We start from the raw sequence: 14,793 nt of genomic DNA, 5'->3' as shown, positions 1-14,793 counted from the left end.
CCTCGCCCTGATCTTCTTCGAATACGCATCCAACTACTCTCTTCTGTCGCGGGGTGGCATGTTGTCATAATCTCGCTCTCGCCCCTGTGCTTGTTTTTCTTTTGCATCCGGTCCTCGTTCTCTTGGAAGTTGTGGACATTTGTTGAATCATTTGCTTGAAAACGCCCTTCCCTAATCTCAACCTCCCCCCCGGCACGACAAACGTGGTATCTTGTACTTTATATGCAGCTGCAATACTTGCCACGCCGGTCACAGACCTCACACACCTTGCCACGATGCCCGGCATCTTGCCGATGAAGATGATTCGCGTGGGGAGCAGTACGCAGAGCAGGATTGCGCAAGCTTGTGATAGGTGCCGCAGCAAGAAGATCCGGTGCGACGGCGTAAGGCCATGCTGTACCCAGTGTGCCAATGTCGGCTTCGAGTGCAAGACCAGCGACAAGCTGAGTCGCAGAGCATTCCCCAGAGGCTACACAGAATCATTGGAAGACCGTGTTCGCGGCCTTGAGGCCGAGGTTCGAGAGCTCAAGGAGCTGCTGGACGAGAAGGATGAGAAGATCGACATGCTCTCCCGCATCCACAGTTTCTCTCCTCCCTCTCGAAAATGCTCTGCATCTTTGTCGCCTTCACATGCTGCACAGGTCAAGGCTGAAGTTGAATCTGCCAGAGAAGAGGTGCTGCACGTTGAAATCCCGGCACCGGTGCAGCCCAAGGCCACTTCGACTGGTTCCTCGACCACGCCCTCCTTCGTCGAGGCATTTGATCAGAAAGTACAAGAAGCTGGCCAGCAAACGACTGGAATCTCGTCCTCTGGCCTGCAGAAAGCCATCCAGCCCACTCGGCGAACCGCTGTCCCGGGGCCCAAAGTACCCCCAAGGCTTCATTCTGATCAATACATAAGTACGTCAACTACGCCCTTTGCTCTTGTCGCGCACCTTACTAACGCCAGTAGATCTGTTCTTCCAGGAATGGCAACCGTTGATGCCGGTTCTCCATCGACCGACGTTCCTTCGAGTTTATGAACAGTATCTCGCCAACCCCGAGTCGGGCAACTGGCAGAGCAATAAGCAAGCATACGCTCAGCTGTTCTTAATTTTCGAAATTGCAGCGCTTTCCAACATTTCGACCCCAAAGAAGAACACCCCGTCATATGAGGCTCAATGGCGCAAAGCTCTCTACTCGACGTCCTCCAATGCTTCACTCCCAACCCTCCAATGCCATGTTCTAGCTCAGATCTGTTACATGCTGCGAGCAGACTACACCCATCTAGCGCGTCATCGTGGCATTGCAATCACAATGTGCCACGAACTCGAGCTCCATCAGGGGCACAAATATCACAGCTTGTCGCCTCTTGAAGCTGAGACTAGAAAGAAGGTGTTCTGGTCCCAATATGTCCTTGACAAGTAAGTCCTTTGTTTCTTTTCTCCTCTCGACGCCAACATATCCATAAGCCTTTCGAGCTCGTCTCAATTGACTCGCACCTCTTTCCAGATTCATATCTGCCGCTACTGGTACTCCGGTTCTCCTCCGAGACAGCGACATAACCACAGAATACCCAGCCGACGTCGACGACGAGAACCTTAGCGCTCAAGGTTTCTCTCCTACTCTTCCTGGTGAACTGACCAAGATTTCGAGCGCACTTTCTTTGTTCCGCATTTCCAGAATCCTATCCAAGGCTTTGGATACCCTGTATCCCGCCAGAGCTAGCTATCAACTATCGTTGACCAAACTTCATGCGCTCTCCGACGAGCTGGATCAATGGTCAGAGGAACTACCTGAGCATCTTCGCTTGCGCTTCTGCAATGACAAACCAGCGACGAATTTGATCGGCTGTAGATCGCCACTGTTGGTATGTTTGTGGTCCCTTCATTTTCTGCCCCGAATTCTAATCATTCCACAGTCTCTCGCATACTTCTATACTAGAAGTTTGATTCACCGACCCTTGCTCTGCCACGCGTCCGGAAGCGCATCCTCAGCTGCGGGCATCGTTTTGGCGGCCGCAGGCAAGCATGTTCTCCAGATTCTTGATCTTCTCCTAGAGCGCCGCATGAACTATACCTTCCCACTGAACAAGGCCGACCTCCTCCTGAACTCAGGTTTGGCGATACTCTGGCAATCGCTTGATTTGGAAGACGACAGCAAGCTCGCCAAAGACAACCAAAAGTCCTTGACAATGCTCGTGGGCATGCTGCATTCCGAGAATGCGCCAGCTGCGGTGGAGTTTCAGAAGATTGCCACCTGCTTTATCACACTAGAAGCGCGGCCGGCTTCGTCCCGAAGTCCAGAGCAGACCACTACCAGCGCTCAAAAAGCGCCTAGCACAATGCCTGCTCCTGCCGAATCCAGGTCCAAATCTACGAGGAAGCAGCTGCAAGCGATTGCCTCACGATGGTCCTCATTTAGCAACAAAGGAAAGCCCGAGGACCCCAACAGGCGTGCCACCGTGCCCCAAACTGGACCGACGCCCCTTAGCACAGCCCGTCGTGCGAATAGCACCGTCAGCTTGTCTTCCACCCGATCGTTACCGGTTTTGCCAGTGGCCACTTCCTCGCCTCACCAAATCAAAGCACCAGGGCCACTAGGTACTCCAACCATAAACCTAGACTATCTGCCGCTGGGGGATGAGTTTGGCGACTCGCAAACCAGGACATCCTCGAGCACGATGCTACCTCCGAAGAAGCAGCCAACACCTACCCTTCCCGACTCCGGCTGGGAAACGCTTCTAGATGGGTTCGACCCAAATAACCCGGCGATGTATCAGGAAATTCCAGCCACCACCAACTCGCTCTATCAGGTACCCAGCAACGAATGGACTCCAGACACATGGCACCTCTCGGGCATGGATCTTGCGGCAAAAGCGCCCGTGCCTCAAAGCCTGCTCAGCTTTTCCGAGGAGTCCTTGACAAGCGGCGACGATTTCCTGTTTAGCACTGCCGGGAGCCACAACGGCTCAACAGTCACAGGCGACAGTTTGGAACTGCCGGAGACATATCGGGGCATCACCATTCCGGTAGACGATGAATTCGATTTTCACGAGGTGGAAGCTTAAGCTACCCGTTCGAACCGGTGTAGGTTGATGAGTTCCGCGCGAAGACCATGTTCTTTGGAGTGGATTGGCTGTTCTTTCAGCGGGCGATGGCTGTTTGAAAAGAGTTGTACATTGACGAGAAAATGTTTGACGACGTGACTATGGTATATACCCCCGATGCTATCTGGACTTGAGGCAGGGTTGAAGGCGGATCTGAATATGTAGGAACTTTTGACGGACGATATCACGGCTACAAGAGATGCAATGAAGAAGGGGATATGGAGTCAAAAATTGTTTTGCGGCAAGCTGTGAGTGGCAGAGGGGACAGCCCTTCCTAGACGCGTCGTGTGTCTGCGAAGCTCCAGTGTGAGCAAAAGCACAAACTGTGTTTTGTTTATATTTACACGAGCGAGAAATAAAATTACAGAGTACATATGTATTGATTCATTGCTTCCAAGTATGATTTGACCCGTCAGGAAACATGGGAAGCATATTGATCGGACACGAGTCCCGGACCTCCCTAGGTATGCTATTCGTCCTTGCTATGTACCTCTTTTACGAACGCAGTCTCCATCCTCAGCCTAACCAACCCACTCAACTCCACCGGCATTCAATTCCCCTTCTGCATAGGGAGGTCAAGTCATCTCAACGTTTTGCGTGTCGCGCTGCCTACATCCATGCACGCATGCCACATACATACAACTTCCAGCCACCCCCCCCCCCCGGGTGCCTCTGAACCAGGCTTTGTATGGCGGCAATGCAATGGAAAAGAAAAGAAGAAAAAGTTGGAAATCGAGCCCACTTGTAGTCGTCGACCGATCGCCCAGAGCTCTCGCTCTTCCTGAATGAGACTAGCGCTCTACACTCGAGGCGCCGTATTCGGAAAGGTCGTGGATCTCCCGAAAGGGGGAGGCGGTTAAAGAGATCTACTGCAGTTACTCTGCTCGTCGGTGCTACTAGGTACAAACGACGGGCTCGGTCCAGCCCAGTGATAACGAATACTCTGTACTATGTATTACTATCACCCGCCGACCTACCTAGACCTAGATATCTCACAGCTTCGAATTCCCCTGCAACAACTCGACCGCCGCATTGCTGATACAAGATTTGCCCGTGTCCTTCACTTTGGCCTGGTACACGACTTTTCCACCTTCCTTCCACATCTCCGTGACGATGGTCTGGCCGGGCAAGACGGTGCCGCTGAACCGGACTTTAATATTCTTAAAGGGGCCGTACGCTTGGAAGACGTGTTTGCCCGTGATTCCAAAGGTGGCCAGGCCGTGCAAGATGGGGTCCTTGAAGCCGCCCGCGGCCGAGAATTTCGGGTCGATGTGCAAGGGGTTGCGGTCGCCCATCAATCTGTACAGGGCCGCGAGGTCGTCGGATGTCTTTTCCTCGACGACCTTATCTGGGGCACGGGATGGGGCCGTGTTGATGGCCGTGGCGGCGCCGCGGTCGGTCGGTTTGCGCTGGCCGCCGAAGTTGCCGGATCCGCGGATGAACGAGACGCTTTCGTTGTAAAAGACGGGTCGGCCTGCGCTGTCGACGGTGGTGGCGCCCCTTCGTACAAGGGCGGCGTTTCCCTTGTCGATGACTTCGACCAAGCTTGTTTCTGTCTTGAGCGTGCCCGATGTTGGAATGGGGAACTGCTTGATCTCTAGGTATTGCTCTCCGTGGAGGAGCATGCGTTGGTCGTAGTTGGGGACAATATCTTGCACTTTCCAGGGCGTGGTCGCGGAATACGTGGGTACAATGCCGAACGTCGGGAGAACCTCGAAGTTCGGCGAGTTCTCATAGACGAGGTCGAGGTCGGTACGGTGCGCGCCCAGGGAAAGGTTGTACAGAATAACATCCCGATCGTCATAGGTGTAAATTGAGGGGGTAGGCTTCATTGATATAGCTTCTTGAATTTTTGCAATGTATTTGCGGTTGGCGCGGTTCTCTTGGGACAATGCTGCGGCCTGTCATACCGTTAGCGTCTGGAAGACCCAAACTCTCGAGACATCTAGGACTTACAATCTTTGGATTCTTCAGTACGTTGCCCATGGTGTACTTGCTTCCGTCCTGTGGGGTATCTGGATTATCTGCTTGACCATTGTCAAAATTGCAGATCTCTGGGAATGCCTGAAGGTTTCATCAGCGACTGTCATTCCGAATCTGCCTATCCGTGTCGAAGACTCACCTGCGCGACCTGTTCCACACTCGGTACGCCCTTGTCGTGGTCAAAATCAACGCCCCGAGCTCTCTGCCAACGAGTGGCTCCAATCCACCCACAACCGGATTCAAACAGCTGTCCTGTTGCTGGAGGTTTCTCGCTACACAGGGCCGCAACAACAGGCGCGACGTATTCGGGTTTGACGGCCTCAACGTCTTTCTCGGGCCAGACTGTTCGAGTCATGTTCGTCCCGGCTGTGGGGGCTAGTGAGTTGACCACGACATTATATTTGGCTCCTTCTCGAGCGATGGTCTTTGTGAAGCCGACGATGCCGCATTTCTATCAAGGGCGTCATTGGTTATTTCTGCTCTGATGACGGGGTTGAGACGGACTTACCGCAGCTGCATAATTGGCCTGTCCAAAGTTTCCATAAATGCCGCTCGTGCTGGTAATGTTGACAATGCGTCCGTATCTCTGCTTCAGCATGATGGGAAAGGCGGCGCGAGTGACCAGATATGTTCCCCGCAGGTGAATGTTCATGACCGAATACCACTGCTCGTCTGTCATGTTCATGAACGCCTTGTCTCCTAGGATTCCGGCGTTGTTGACCACGACATCGATCCGACCATAGGTCTCTACCACTCGTCGCACAATAGCTTCTCCTGCCTCGACGGACATTGGCACGGCAATTGCCTCGCCTCCCCTAGACTTGATATCGTTGGCGACCTTTTCGGCATTCCTGACATCGTTCACCGCAACCTTTGCACCAAGTTGAGCAAAGTGAAGGCTGTACGCTCTTCCTAAACCAGCACCACCGCCAGTTACCAGGACCACTCTGTCTTTAAAGCTCACCCGACTTCCAGCTCGAGCGTTGGTCTTCGGCAAGGATTTCGCCTCGTCGAGGAATTGCAGAAGCGTTGCAGGTTCTTTTGGATGCTCTGCACCGACCCAATTCACAATTTTCTCCCAGTTTTCCAGCACCATATCCGCGGTCAAGTCCTCTGGGCGTGCAAGGAATCCTTTGCTCCGCTCCCACCGGATCTTACTGTAGTGACCTGCCGCCGCCTCGAAGATACTTCCACTCTCATGACACTTCTCGCTGACTAACACGCCCACAAGCGGAACGACCCAGTCGGGTTTCATGACTTCCATCATGTCTTGGGTCCAGACGGTTTGGGTCAGTCTGCTAGCCGCACCGGGTGCGAGCACGTTGCAAGTGACGTTGTACTTCGCTCCTTCTTTGGCCAAGGTCTCGCTGAAACCGACTAGGGCCATCTTCGCCGCTGCGTAATTGCTCTGTCCAAAGTTTCCAAATAGACCAGATGACGATGACGTGTTAATGATTCGACCGTACTTCTGCTTACGCATGTACGGCCACGCCGCACGCGCTGTCTTGAAAGCGCCATGGACATGGACATCCATGATGCTATCCCAGTCTTCAGTCTTCATATTTCGGAGTGTGATGTCGCGAAGGATACCGGCGTTGTTGATGAGGATATCGACTCTCCCGAAAGCATCGATGGCAGTCTTCACGATCTTGTCGCCATTCTGGACGGGATCATAGTTGGCCACGGCAATACCACCTGCATCCCTTATCTCCCTGACCACAACGTCGGCGACCCTGGAGTCGCCTCTCCCGCCGACATCTTTGCCATTGAACGTGCCGCCGAGATCATTGACCACAACCTTGGCGCCGCGCGAGGCGAGAAATTTGGCATACTGCTTTCCCAAGCCGTTGCCCGCTCCAGTGATGATAGCAACTTGGTTGTCGTAGCGTAATTGCGAAGCCATACTTGTCAGCGTTCCATACTGCTGGCCGGAACCAGAGTCCAGGACAGCGAGGCAGTGTCCTTATAGAACAGCACTCGGCAATAAGCACCACGGACCGAGGCACTCACTCCGCGGAGTGTGAGAGCGCGTCAACCCCGCAAAATTTGGTAGCGCTGTCCGTTTCCCCACAGTATCAGGCTCTCGATGCCAGGGGCCTCGGACAAGCAATGCTTGGTGTATTCAGAACAAGCCACCGGAGTTGCGCACAAGGTTCGTGGGAGAGGGGGGCTTACCAGATCCGTCTCTCGAACAATCGTGCTTGTTTGTTGCTCCATGGCAATGGAGGCACCATGAATGAGCACATTATGTTCTTACTGTAACAAGACAGCCGGTTCGTTGGCGATTGCAAGGCTCGGTCGTAGGATGTAGATTGTGTCTCACCCGAGGTACAAAGGGCCGCTCCAGTGCCTGCGCGTCTGACAATTTCAATTCTGCCGGAATGACCACAACGACCAATTAAAGGCACAAGAATTGGGTCATTTGTCCATCGGCTGACAAGATCATCTCTGTCAGACATGGGCTACTTCGGCCAACTCGTGGCATCTATCGCACTTCACAACGGCAGCCATTTCATTCTTCTCGCCAACTACCGTCGCATTTCAGAACAAACTCCAAACCCAAGGCTGCTGAGGCTGGATTTCGCCACATCCGTAGGTTGAATTCTGAGCGCCGTTGCTACAACATGACGCTGGTGCCGAGACGACGGCCCAGGAGCTCAATGTCGTCATTATTTCGACATCACAGCCATGACAAAATCCAATTGACTTTATAAGTGCGAGTCTGCATTACCACCAGGACCTTACTGCGCGGTTTATCAGGATGTCCTTTGATTCGCTTACTGGAGAACTCGCCCTTTGGATATAACCATCTCATCGAGACAAACGCACAAGTCGTGGAACTTTGTTCCATATCCTCTAGAGAACCAAACATGCCTCGCCTCCTGATGGCCCTTCCCAGACCTCGTACGCTCCCTCACATCCGCTTTTACCAACATCCACGCCCTCTCTCGACTTCGGGCCGCCTCCGCGAGTCCAATCAACACTCTCAACCTTCATCCGCCGACAGCAAAACGAGCAGGCCTGCCCAAGACAGCCTCCCAGGATGGGGCGGTCGACACGGTCGAGACCACGCGGTGAAACGGCCCGCCCACGACGTACAAGCAGAGACGTCACAACAAGGGATGAAGGATCACGAGGAAATGAAGGAAGGGAGCGATGCCATTTCACGCAGAGATGAGAGGGGAAATAACAAGAGGGCAAAGGAGGAGCATCCCAAGGCACCGGAGCCGGTTATCGGTATGAATGACGAGAGAGGATCAGTGAGTCTCACGACATTGTCCTTTCCAAAAATGAGATCCTGAGCTGCCCTGCTATGATAATACTTGAGAAGTCACCACATTACGGGGTTGCACGCTAGGACCAGACTTGCTAACGACAGAACAGAAAGCTCAATAAATGCACAAAAAGCATGCCAGCAAGGCCATTGAGAATGGTATCGGTCATGGGTGTTTCATTCGCATATTCTCTACATATTGGAACAACAGGACCGTTATTTTGGTTTTAATTGTCCTTCGTATTCTTGTCGGCTTTGGCCTTTGCTGCATCCACATCAAAGGCCCACGTGTTACCGCCCGACATGAAAGGACAGTATATCATTCTTCCCAGCCTCCACTACAGAATCCTCGGCAATCCTCCTCCCACCATCTCCCTCGACAAAAGCAATGGGAGCGTCGCCCATAACTTTCCGTGCTACATCCGCAACGGTGCTGCCTTTCTTCACCAGCACACAGTCCCTAAAAACAGCCGTAGACCCAGCGGTTCCCGACCCGTACGTGTGGATGTTCCTCACAGGGAACACTGGCACAAGGCCTAGCATTGCTGCTGCGCGACTCAAGACCTGCACCACGCCGGTGCTGCCGAACCGGTAGAGCACCATATCTTTGAGATTCTCTATCCGCTGTTTCAACTTGTCATCCATCTCCTTGAGTCCGCCACCGTTGGGATCACCCTGCTCGATCAGATCTTCCCGGGTATCCAGGTATTCCGCCCCTTCTTTGTACTTGATGTAGCCTTGCTTCGTCAGCCGTCGCAGGAACACTTCCGAGATCGCGCTGCATAGAACGATACGGTCCGCCGGCTGCTGTTTTGCGATCTTGGCAATGTTGCGATCTGCATCTGGATGGTCGATCTTGTTCAGGGCGAGCACCGTGGGGAATTTCTCGTCCGTGAAGGCGTTGACGACCTTGAGGATGGTTTCGTCGCTCCATTCCTCGAGGGGCTGTTTTAATTGTAATTTGTCCAGACACCGCGCGACGACTGCGCTGGTACTGCCGTAGCCTGAGAACTGTGCCTGGAGGGTTTCCACCGGTGAGGCCTTCACAGCGACATGCCGTCTCTTGATACTCCCCCATTTCTCCATCAAATTGCCTTGAATCCATCGAACGATCTCGCCTCGCAGCCATTCGATGTCTACACTGGGGTCGTAGCCCCGAGTGGCTTTGCCGTCGGCGTCTGTGGTCCCGCTGACGTCCACCACGTGTATGAGCGCATCCGCATGGCGCAAGTCGTCCAGAAACTTATTGCCCAGTCCTCTGCCCTCGTGTGCACCGGGGACCAGCCCGGCAACGTCAAGGAGTTCTATGGGCACGGATCTCTTGCCGTCGACGCAGGAACCATAGTTCGGCCGGCACCTTTCGGTAAGGCCATGTCGCTTGCAGGCGCAGTCGACCTGGAGGTATCCGACCGCTCTTTGAGGGTCGATCGTCGTGAAACTGGTATATCAAACAGAATTTAGTCCACGCAGAGCAGGTCAGGCTGAGGGCTCTTATATCTCTTACGGGAAGTTGCCTGCACAGAGATCATCAGCCGGGTGTCCACCTCTTTACTCGGGAAGAATCATCGCGCACTGACCGACTTTCGAACTAGCGTCTGTCAAGCTGCAAAGGGCTTGTGAGTCGGGGAACATCCATCCAGTGGGCAAGAGTGGAATACCTGTTGAGGGTAGTCGACTTCCCTGAGGATGGCTTGCCCACAAGTCCAATGAGTGGATCTCGGGGCATCGTAGGGACGCACTCTCGAGCGTACGACTATACCTGGCAGGAGAAGGAAAAGAGGGCGATTTCCCCGGCCTGGACGGCCGCCGAGTTATCAGACTAGCAGTCTGGTTGTTCGTGTGGTGTAGTGGAAAATTGTCCAAGCCTCAAGTGGGCGCAGAGAGAGAGAGAGAGAGACGCATGTGAGGCGGCACCTTAAATGACGTGCGATTTGGATATCGAATCAAACTCCACGTTCAACCCACAAACCCTCCTCAAAGCCCTCAACGAAGTTCCTTCTCGGTTTTCCTGAACGAGTTTAATTCTGTACCTGCCGCGTGGCCTTTTTGTTGGAGGAAGCGATGTCTTTATACGAACACGACTCCGGGGCTGCGAAACGGCAAGGAGACATCGCGGCGTTTCTTGGACATATTCAACCGGCTCGAGAATAACGAAGCAGAATGCTTCCGTATCAGATTTTCTATCGCGTTGCTTTTCTCGTCACGGCACTTGTGCATCTCCGGTTCAATAATTTGATCGAGACTTTCGTCGCGATTGTGGTCATCTGTCTGTCCAATTCCAGGCAACCCATCTTCCAAAGCATTTTGCGCTTGCATTCTGTGGTTCTGATATGCTTCGTCCTGGCATTTTGCTTCAATACAGTTTCTGCTCGTCCTGGACAGAGGGTGCTCCAAGGGGAATTCCAAATACTGAACGTCCGTGCCACTTTCTCGAGGATTCACAAGTGCGCTCAGTGGTGGCTGACCGTGCTGCAGTTTGATGATATTGAGACCCCAGATGGTTTCGGAAATATACCACTATCATACAACGGGTTTGTGTTCAACGACTTCTATGCTTTCAAACCATCGCATCCCAGATTGGACGGCATCATTTCCGCTTACGACCTGAACTGTGCTGTCTCAAGGCCGAATGCATTGTACGGAGCCGCAAGTGCCAGTCCGTTGGTGAAACCACAAGACCGCCAGGGTACACCAGGTGAACGGCCATCCATCTGGTTATATAATTCATCGGAGACCTTCACTGTCCACGCGCTGAAGATAAAGCCGCTGGACATGCCCATTGGCTCTGTCACGATCAACCTACAAGGTTTCCGTTCGAATGATTCAGACGCTACTTTGACTTGGAAGGTCGATTTCCCTGCCGATTTCCATGACGTTCTGGACGTACGAGTAGAGAAGTTCACCAGGAAGACATGGGATGGCCTAAGCAAGCTGGAGATGTGGGCTGTTTTTCACTTGGACGATGTCACAATGGAAGACTGGGAGTTCTGCGTCGATGATATTGAGCTCGAAGTTGGATGACATACTTGGAATTGAGCGCCACAATTTGTTTCATCAGTATTCTACCGTCGCATCCAGCATAGGGGCTCTTTGAGGACCTTGGAGACATGGATGTACAATTGCTACCCTCTGATCAAGGGCAGATACTTCCACCGCGTAAAAGCCGTTCGAGTTATGTTTTGTGTCTTGCAGGTTGATTTGCTATTTGACCCCTTCGCGTCTTGCTTTGCTTGAAATCGCTGCCTGACTCATAATCTGCCTCTCTCTGAAGAGAAGATTTTGTTGATGGCCTCCTGGGCGGCGAGAAGATCTCTCAATTCGTTGCAGTGCGACTTCCGACCTTCATCGACGAGACAAATTTGCCACGTCCTCGGCGCAGTGGACTGTGAGATGACCGAGATCTGCTCGAGGTGGATTGTGCCTTGGATGGTACTACAGTACAAGTACAAGTAATTTTCCATGCGGAAACGCGCCTCTGATTTGTTCAGGCCAGGAACATCACCACTCCAATTGGGCCGGAAATGTCATCCCACAAGACCTTTTTATCTGCACTAAACCCCCCTTGGGCCATGACGTATGCGCAATGAGGCATGTTAGGGCTCTCCTTGAGCGGAGCCTTCCATGGGCCTCACGCGAAGTTTCGAGATCACCAGCAGAAAACGAGAAGCTGGCCAAGAAGGGATCATCACCTCACGGGGCCATCATCATTGGCCTCTCATAGAAGTGACGTCTTCGCAAGCCACAATGGCTTCAGGCTTAAATAAGAACACCCAGGCAGATCCTAAGTCTGACTTAGATGTCCTCTTACCAAAATCAATCGTACGCCGATAACAATAATTAAAACCCAACCCGAATTTGTGTCTTCTAGATACAGCGAGACAGCTCCAAGACCTAGAGGGAATTAAAAAAGCAAAACAAACACAGCCATGTCCGAACAAACCTTCCACATTACCGGCGAGGACGTCCGCAAGATGGAGTCGAAGGAGTCCAAGTTCCATGGAGGCAAGACACCCAAAGATTCAGATATATCGGCAATGAAGGTAGGTGACAAAGTCATGGTGTTTGCTGTTAGATTTGCCCTTTCGTCAGCTCTCAGCTAACATCTCCTCCACCCCTCTAGCAACTCCTCTCGGAACAGGGATCCAAACAAGACCAAATCGACCGTGTCAAGGCGAACCTGCCTCTCCCCGACCCCCCCGTCGGAGGAGCAAGCGCAGATCTCCAGTCCGCGGACCAACGCACCGTGAATGTCGGCAGTGGCGGCGTGAACGTCAAGTTGGGCACGGGATCGGCTTCGGGCCTGAGAGAACCGGCAACGGCTGAGAGCAGCGTGAGAGTGGATGGGGAGGAATTCAAAAAGGCCACCGAGCCGCCTCGTTCATGAAGGACGTTGAACAACGTCGTCTATTGTTGGTGGCAGAATCACCAGACGGATGAAGACAGGGCTGGAAGAGGAGCATGAACTAGCCCTCAGAAAGATGGCGCTCCGACAGCTTGAAGGATCACATGGAGCCGGAGGAACCTTTCTTCGGGAATCAAAATTCTGCATCGCGGGTAGTCCATGTCGACTACCACTCGATGGTTTCGACAAGGCTCAATGGCTAGTAGCTCAAAAGAGCTCGCTATATCAGCGATTGCTCAATAGAGCTCGACATTCATCTGAGCTTTCTTCCGCTCGATCATACTTGCCTTTCTGTGTAGCAGCGCTCGTCCCCATGACCGTAATCATTCGGCATCAATCTGTTTTTATACAGCACATCCAGCCTTGGATGTAATCGTGTGTTGCTGACACGTTGACGCCCCGTTGATATCTGTGCCTGCTCGTAGCCAGAGAACGCATGACAAGTCTAGTGTCCTCATACAACCTTGTCACACCATCAGAGTATGTGTATTACTACAGTTGAGTTCGGTACAATTCCACCTCAAGCAAACCTCAATGTTTCGGAATCAAACCCCGGAGACTCAAATCATACACGACGTCTTCCACCTTTTTGACACTGTATTTGAGCCCATCCACGCGTCGGCGGAGGATATCGTTCTTGAGATTTAGCAGCTGGAACCCGGCGTGGACGTCCTTTGTAAATTTTGAGATCTGCAGCGGTCGGGCGTAGTCGCCAAGGGTTACGGCGTTGGGGGCAAGACGGGCAAGCTCCTCAATCATGGCAGTCAGGGCGAGGAGATAGTCTTCGATCGTGACGTGGAAGGCATCTTCGTCTTGCAGGTTGACCGGTACTGTTGATGAGAAGCCGGTCAGTCAGCCCCGGATTCGATCAGTTCAATGTGTGTCGCGCGTGTGTAAAATTAGCACCAACACATACCATGTAGTCTCTGTCCGACTTCTTCCAGAGTCACCAGACTCCCGCTCTTGAGCCACTCACACATTTGTACGTTGCTGACCACGTTCTGAATCTCTCTCTGCCATATCGAGTTCCATTTGTAGAAGGGATATTTCGAGGCGGCCTGCGCCAGACTTTTCACCGTCGCGGCCTGTTCTTTGAGGGATTCAGTGCAGGGTGTGAGGACGGATTCTTCGAGGTCCGCAGTGGGCGTGTTGTGGATGCGAGAGAGGATTGATTGCGTGACTCGGCCTTGTTTTGAGAGGGTTTCGACAATCTCCTTGAGCTCGTCCCGGATCGCGGATTCTTTGTCGATTTTTGCTTGAAGAGAGCTGAAGATGGCGGGGTCGACGTTGGGCGAGGGCACCGGGGCCGCGTTGTTGTTGGCCATGGCCGTGTCGCCAGACATGATACCTCTACAGATCGATTGCTTTCATGCCACCCAAGGCATATATGGGCGTGGTTGTTCTGTAGAAATAGAGTTGGAAGGGCCTGTGAACCGCTGCTTGGACAGAAGCGCCCTCGCTTGAAAACAAGGTTGCTATGTACACCAATAATTGCAGCACTACTGCGTGCCTGAGAATTCACCGATTTCAGATGAATATTGACGATGGCAAAGACTTGTTTTGTGCTCTGGGCCTCTACGGTCATTTCTCCATTGTACAGACTGTTGGTTTAGAATCATATATATGCTAGGGCAGCAAAGCTCGAGGTCCGCAGGTGTGTTGAGATGCCGAGCGCCCAGGCCAGAATTCCGCAGCGAATTTTTCGCACTCTCAGAAGCTCTATCGAGCCTTCAGAACGCTCGCACCCCGGATTCCACAATTAACCCGAGATTCGGTCTCTTCTCCAAAGCTTTGCTCAAGGCAAAGGACAATGATGAAAAGGATGTTGTTCGCGTCACAAGGCGGCAGTGTAAGGCCTCGGACACGGTGCAAGAGATCTCTGTGCAAGCACAGAGAGTCTCGAGCGAGGTTCAAAAATAAATTTAATCAATGTTTGTCACCGTAGTGACATTTCAGACTGCAAAATATGTTAGCCCAGGTCAATGAACAAGCCAGCTCTCGATGTGAGACTCACGATTAAACTGAAAAGAACAGATACTACACTTG

At 52.6% G+C, this 14,793-nt stretch overlaps 6 protein-coding genes across 6 annotated transcripts; 3 read left to right on the top strand and 3 right to left on the bottom strand.

Annotated features, from left to right (window-relative positions):
• Positions 1-275: 275 nt before the first annotated feature.
• Positions 276-3,049, top strand: Z519_06020 (uncharacterized protein; the record flags this gene model as incomplete). The annotated part of the gene is made up of 4 exons (XM_016763760.1): positions 276-900; positions 953-1,403; positions 1,492-1,849; positions 1,901-3,049. 4 exons carry the CDS (start codon positions 276-278, stop codon positions 3,047-3,049), a joined length of 2,583 nt encoding a protein of 860 aa, XP_016620084.1.
• A 1,031-nt stretch (positions 3,050-4,080) lies between these two features.
• On the bottom strand, positions 4,081-6,974 carry Z519_06019 (uncharacterized protein; the record flags this gene model as incomplete). The annotated part of the gene is made up of 4 exons (XM_016763759.1): positions 4,081-4,989; positions 5,045-5,152; positions 5,211-5,522; positions 5,580-6,974. The coding sequence occupies 4 exons, from the start codon at positions 6,972-6,974 to the stop codon at positions 4,081-4,083; spliced, it is 2,724 nt and encodes a 907-aa protein (XP_016620083.1).
• Positions 6,975-8,636: 1,662 nt separating this feature from the next.
• Z519_06018 (uncharacterized protein) lies at positions 8,637-9,977 on the bottom strand (the record flags this gene model as incomplete). The annotated part of the gene is made up of 3 exons (XM_016763758.1): positions 8,637-9,783; positions 9,850-9,859; positions 9,923-9,977. 3 exons carry the CDS (start codon positions 9,975-9,977, stop codon positions 8,637-8,639), a joined length of 1,212 nt encoding a protein of 403 aa, XP_016620082.1.
• A 528-nt stretch (positions 9,978-10,505) lies between these two features.
• Z519_06017 (uncharacterized protein) lies at positions 10,506-11,366 on the top strand (the record flags this gene model as incomplete). Its single annotated transcript, XM_016763757.1, has 1 exon — positions 10,506-11,366. One exon carries the CDS (start codon positions 10,506-10,508, stop codon positions 11,364-11,366), a length of 861 nt encoding a protein of 286 aa, XP_016620081.1.
• Positions 11,367-12,271: 905 nt separating this feature from the next.
• On the top strand, positions 12,272-12,729 carry Z519_06016 (uncharacterized protein; the record flags this gene model as incomplete). The annotated part of the gene is made up of 2 exons (XM_016763756.1): positions 12,272-12,385; positions 12,466-12,729. 2 exons carry the CDS (start codon positions 12,272-12,274, stop codon positions 12,727-12,729), a joined length of 378 nt encoding a protein of 125 aa, XP_016620080.1.
• Positions 12,730-13,278: 549 nt separating this feature from the next.
• On the bottom strand, positions 13,279-14,090 carry Z519_06015 (uncharacterized protein; the record flags this gene model as incomplete). Its single annotated transcript, XM_016763755.1, has 2 exons — positions 13,279-13,577; positions 13,664-14,090. 2 exons carry the CDS (start codon positions 14,088-14,090, stop codon positions 13,279-13,281), a joined length of 726 nt encoding a protein of 241 aa, XP_016620079.1.
• Positions 14,091-14,793: the final 703 nt, after the last annotated feature.

Source organism: Cladophialophora bantiana (genome assembly GCF_000835475.1).
Source record: "Cladophialophora bantiana CBS 173.52 unplaced genomic scaffold supercont1.8, whole genome shotgun sequence".
NCBI lineage: Eukaryota > Fungi > Ascomycota > Eurotiomycetes > Chaetothyriales > Herpotrichiellaceae > Cladophialophora > Cladophialophora bantiana.
This window is presented reverse-complemented; position numbering and strand designations above follow the sequence as displayed.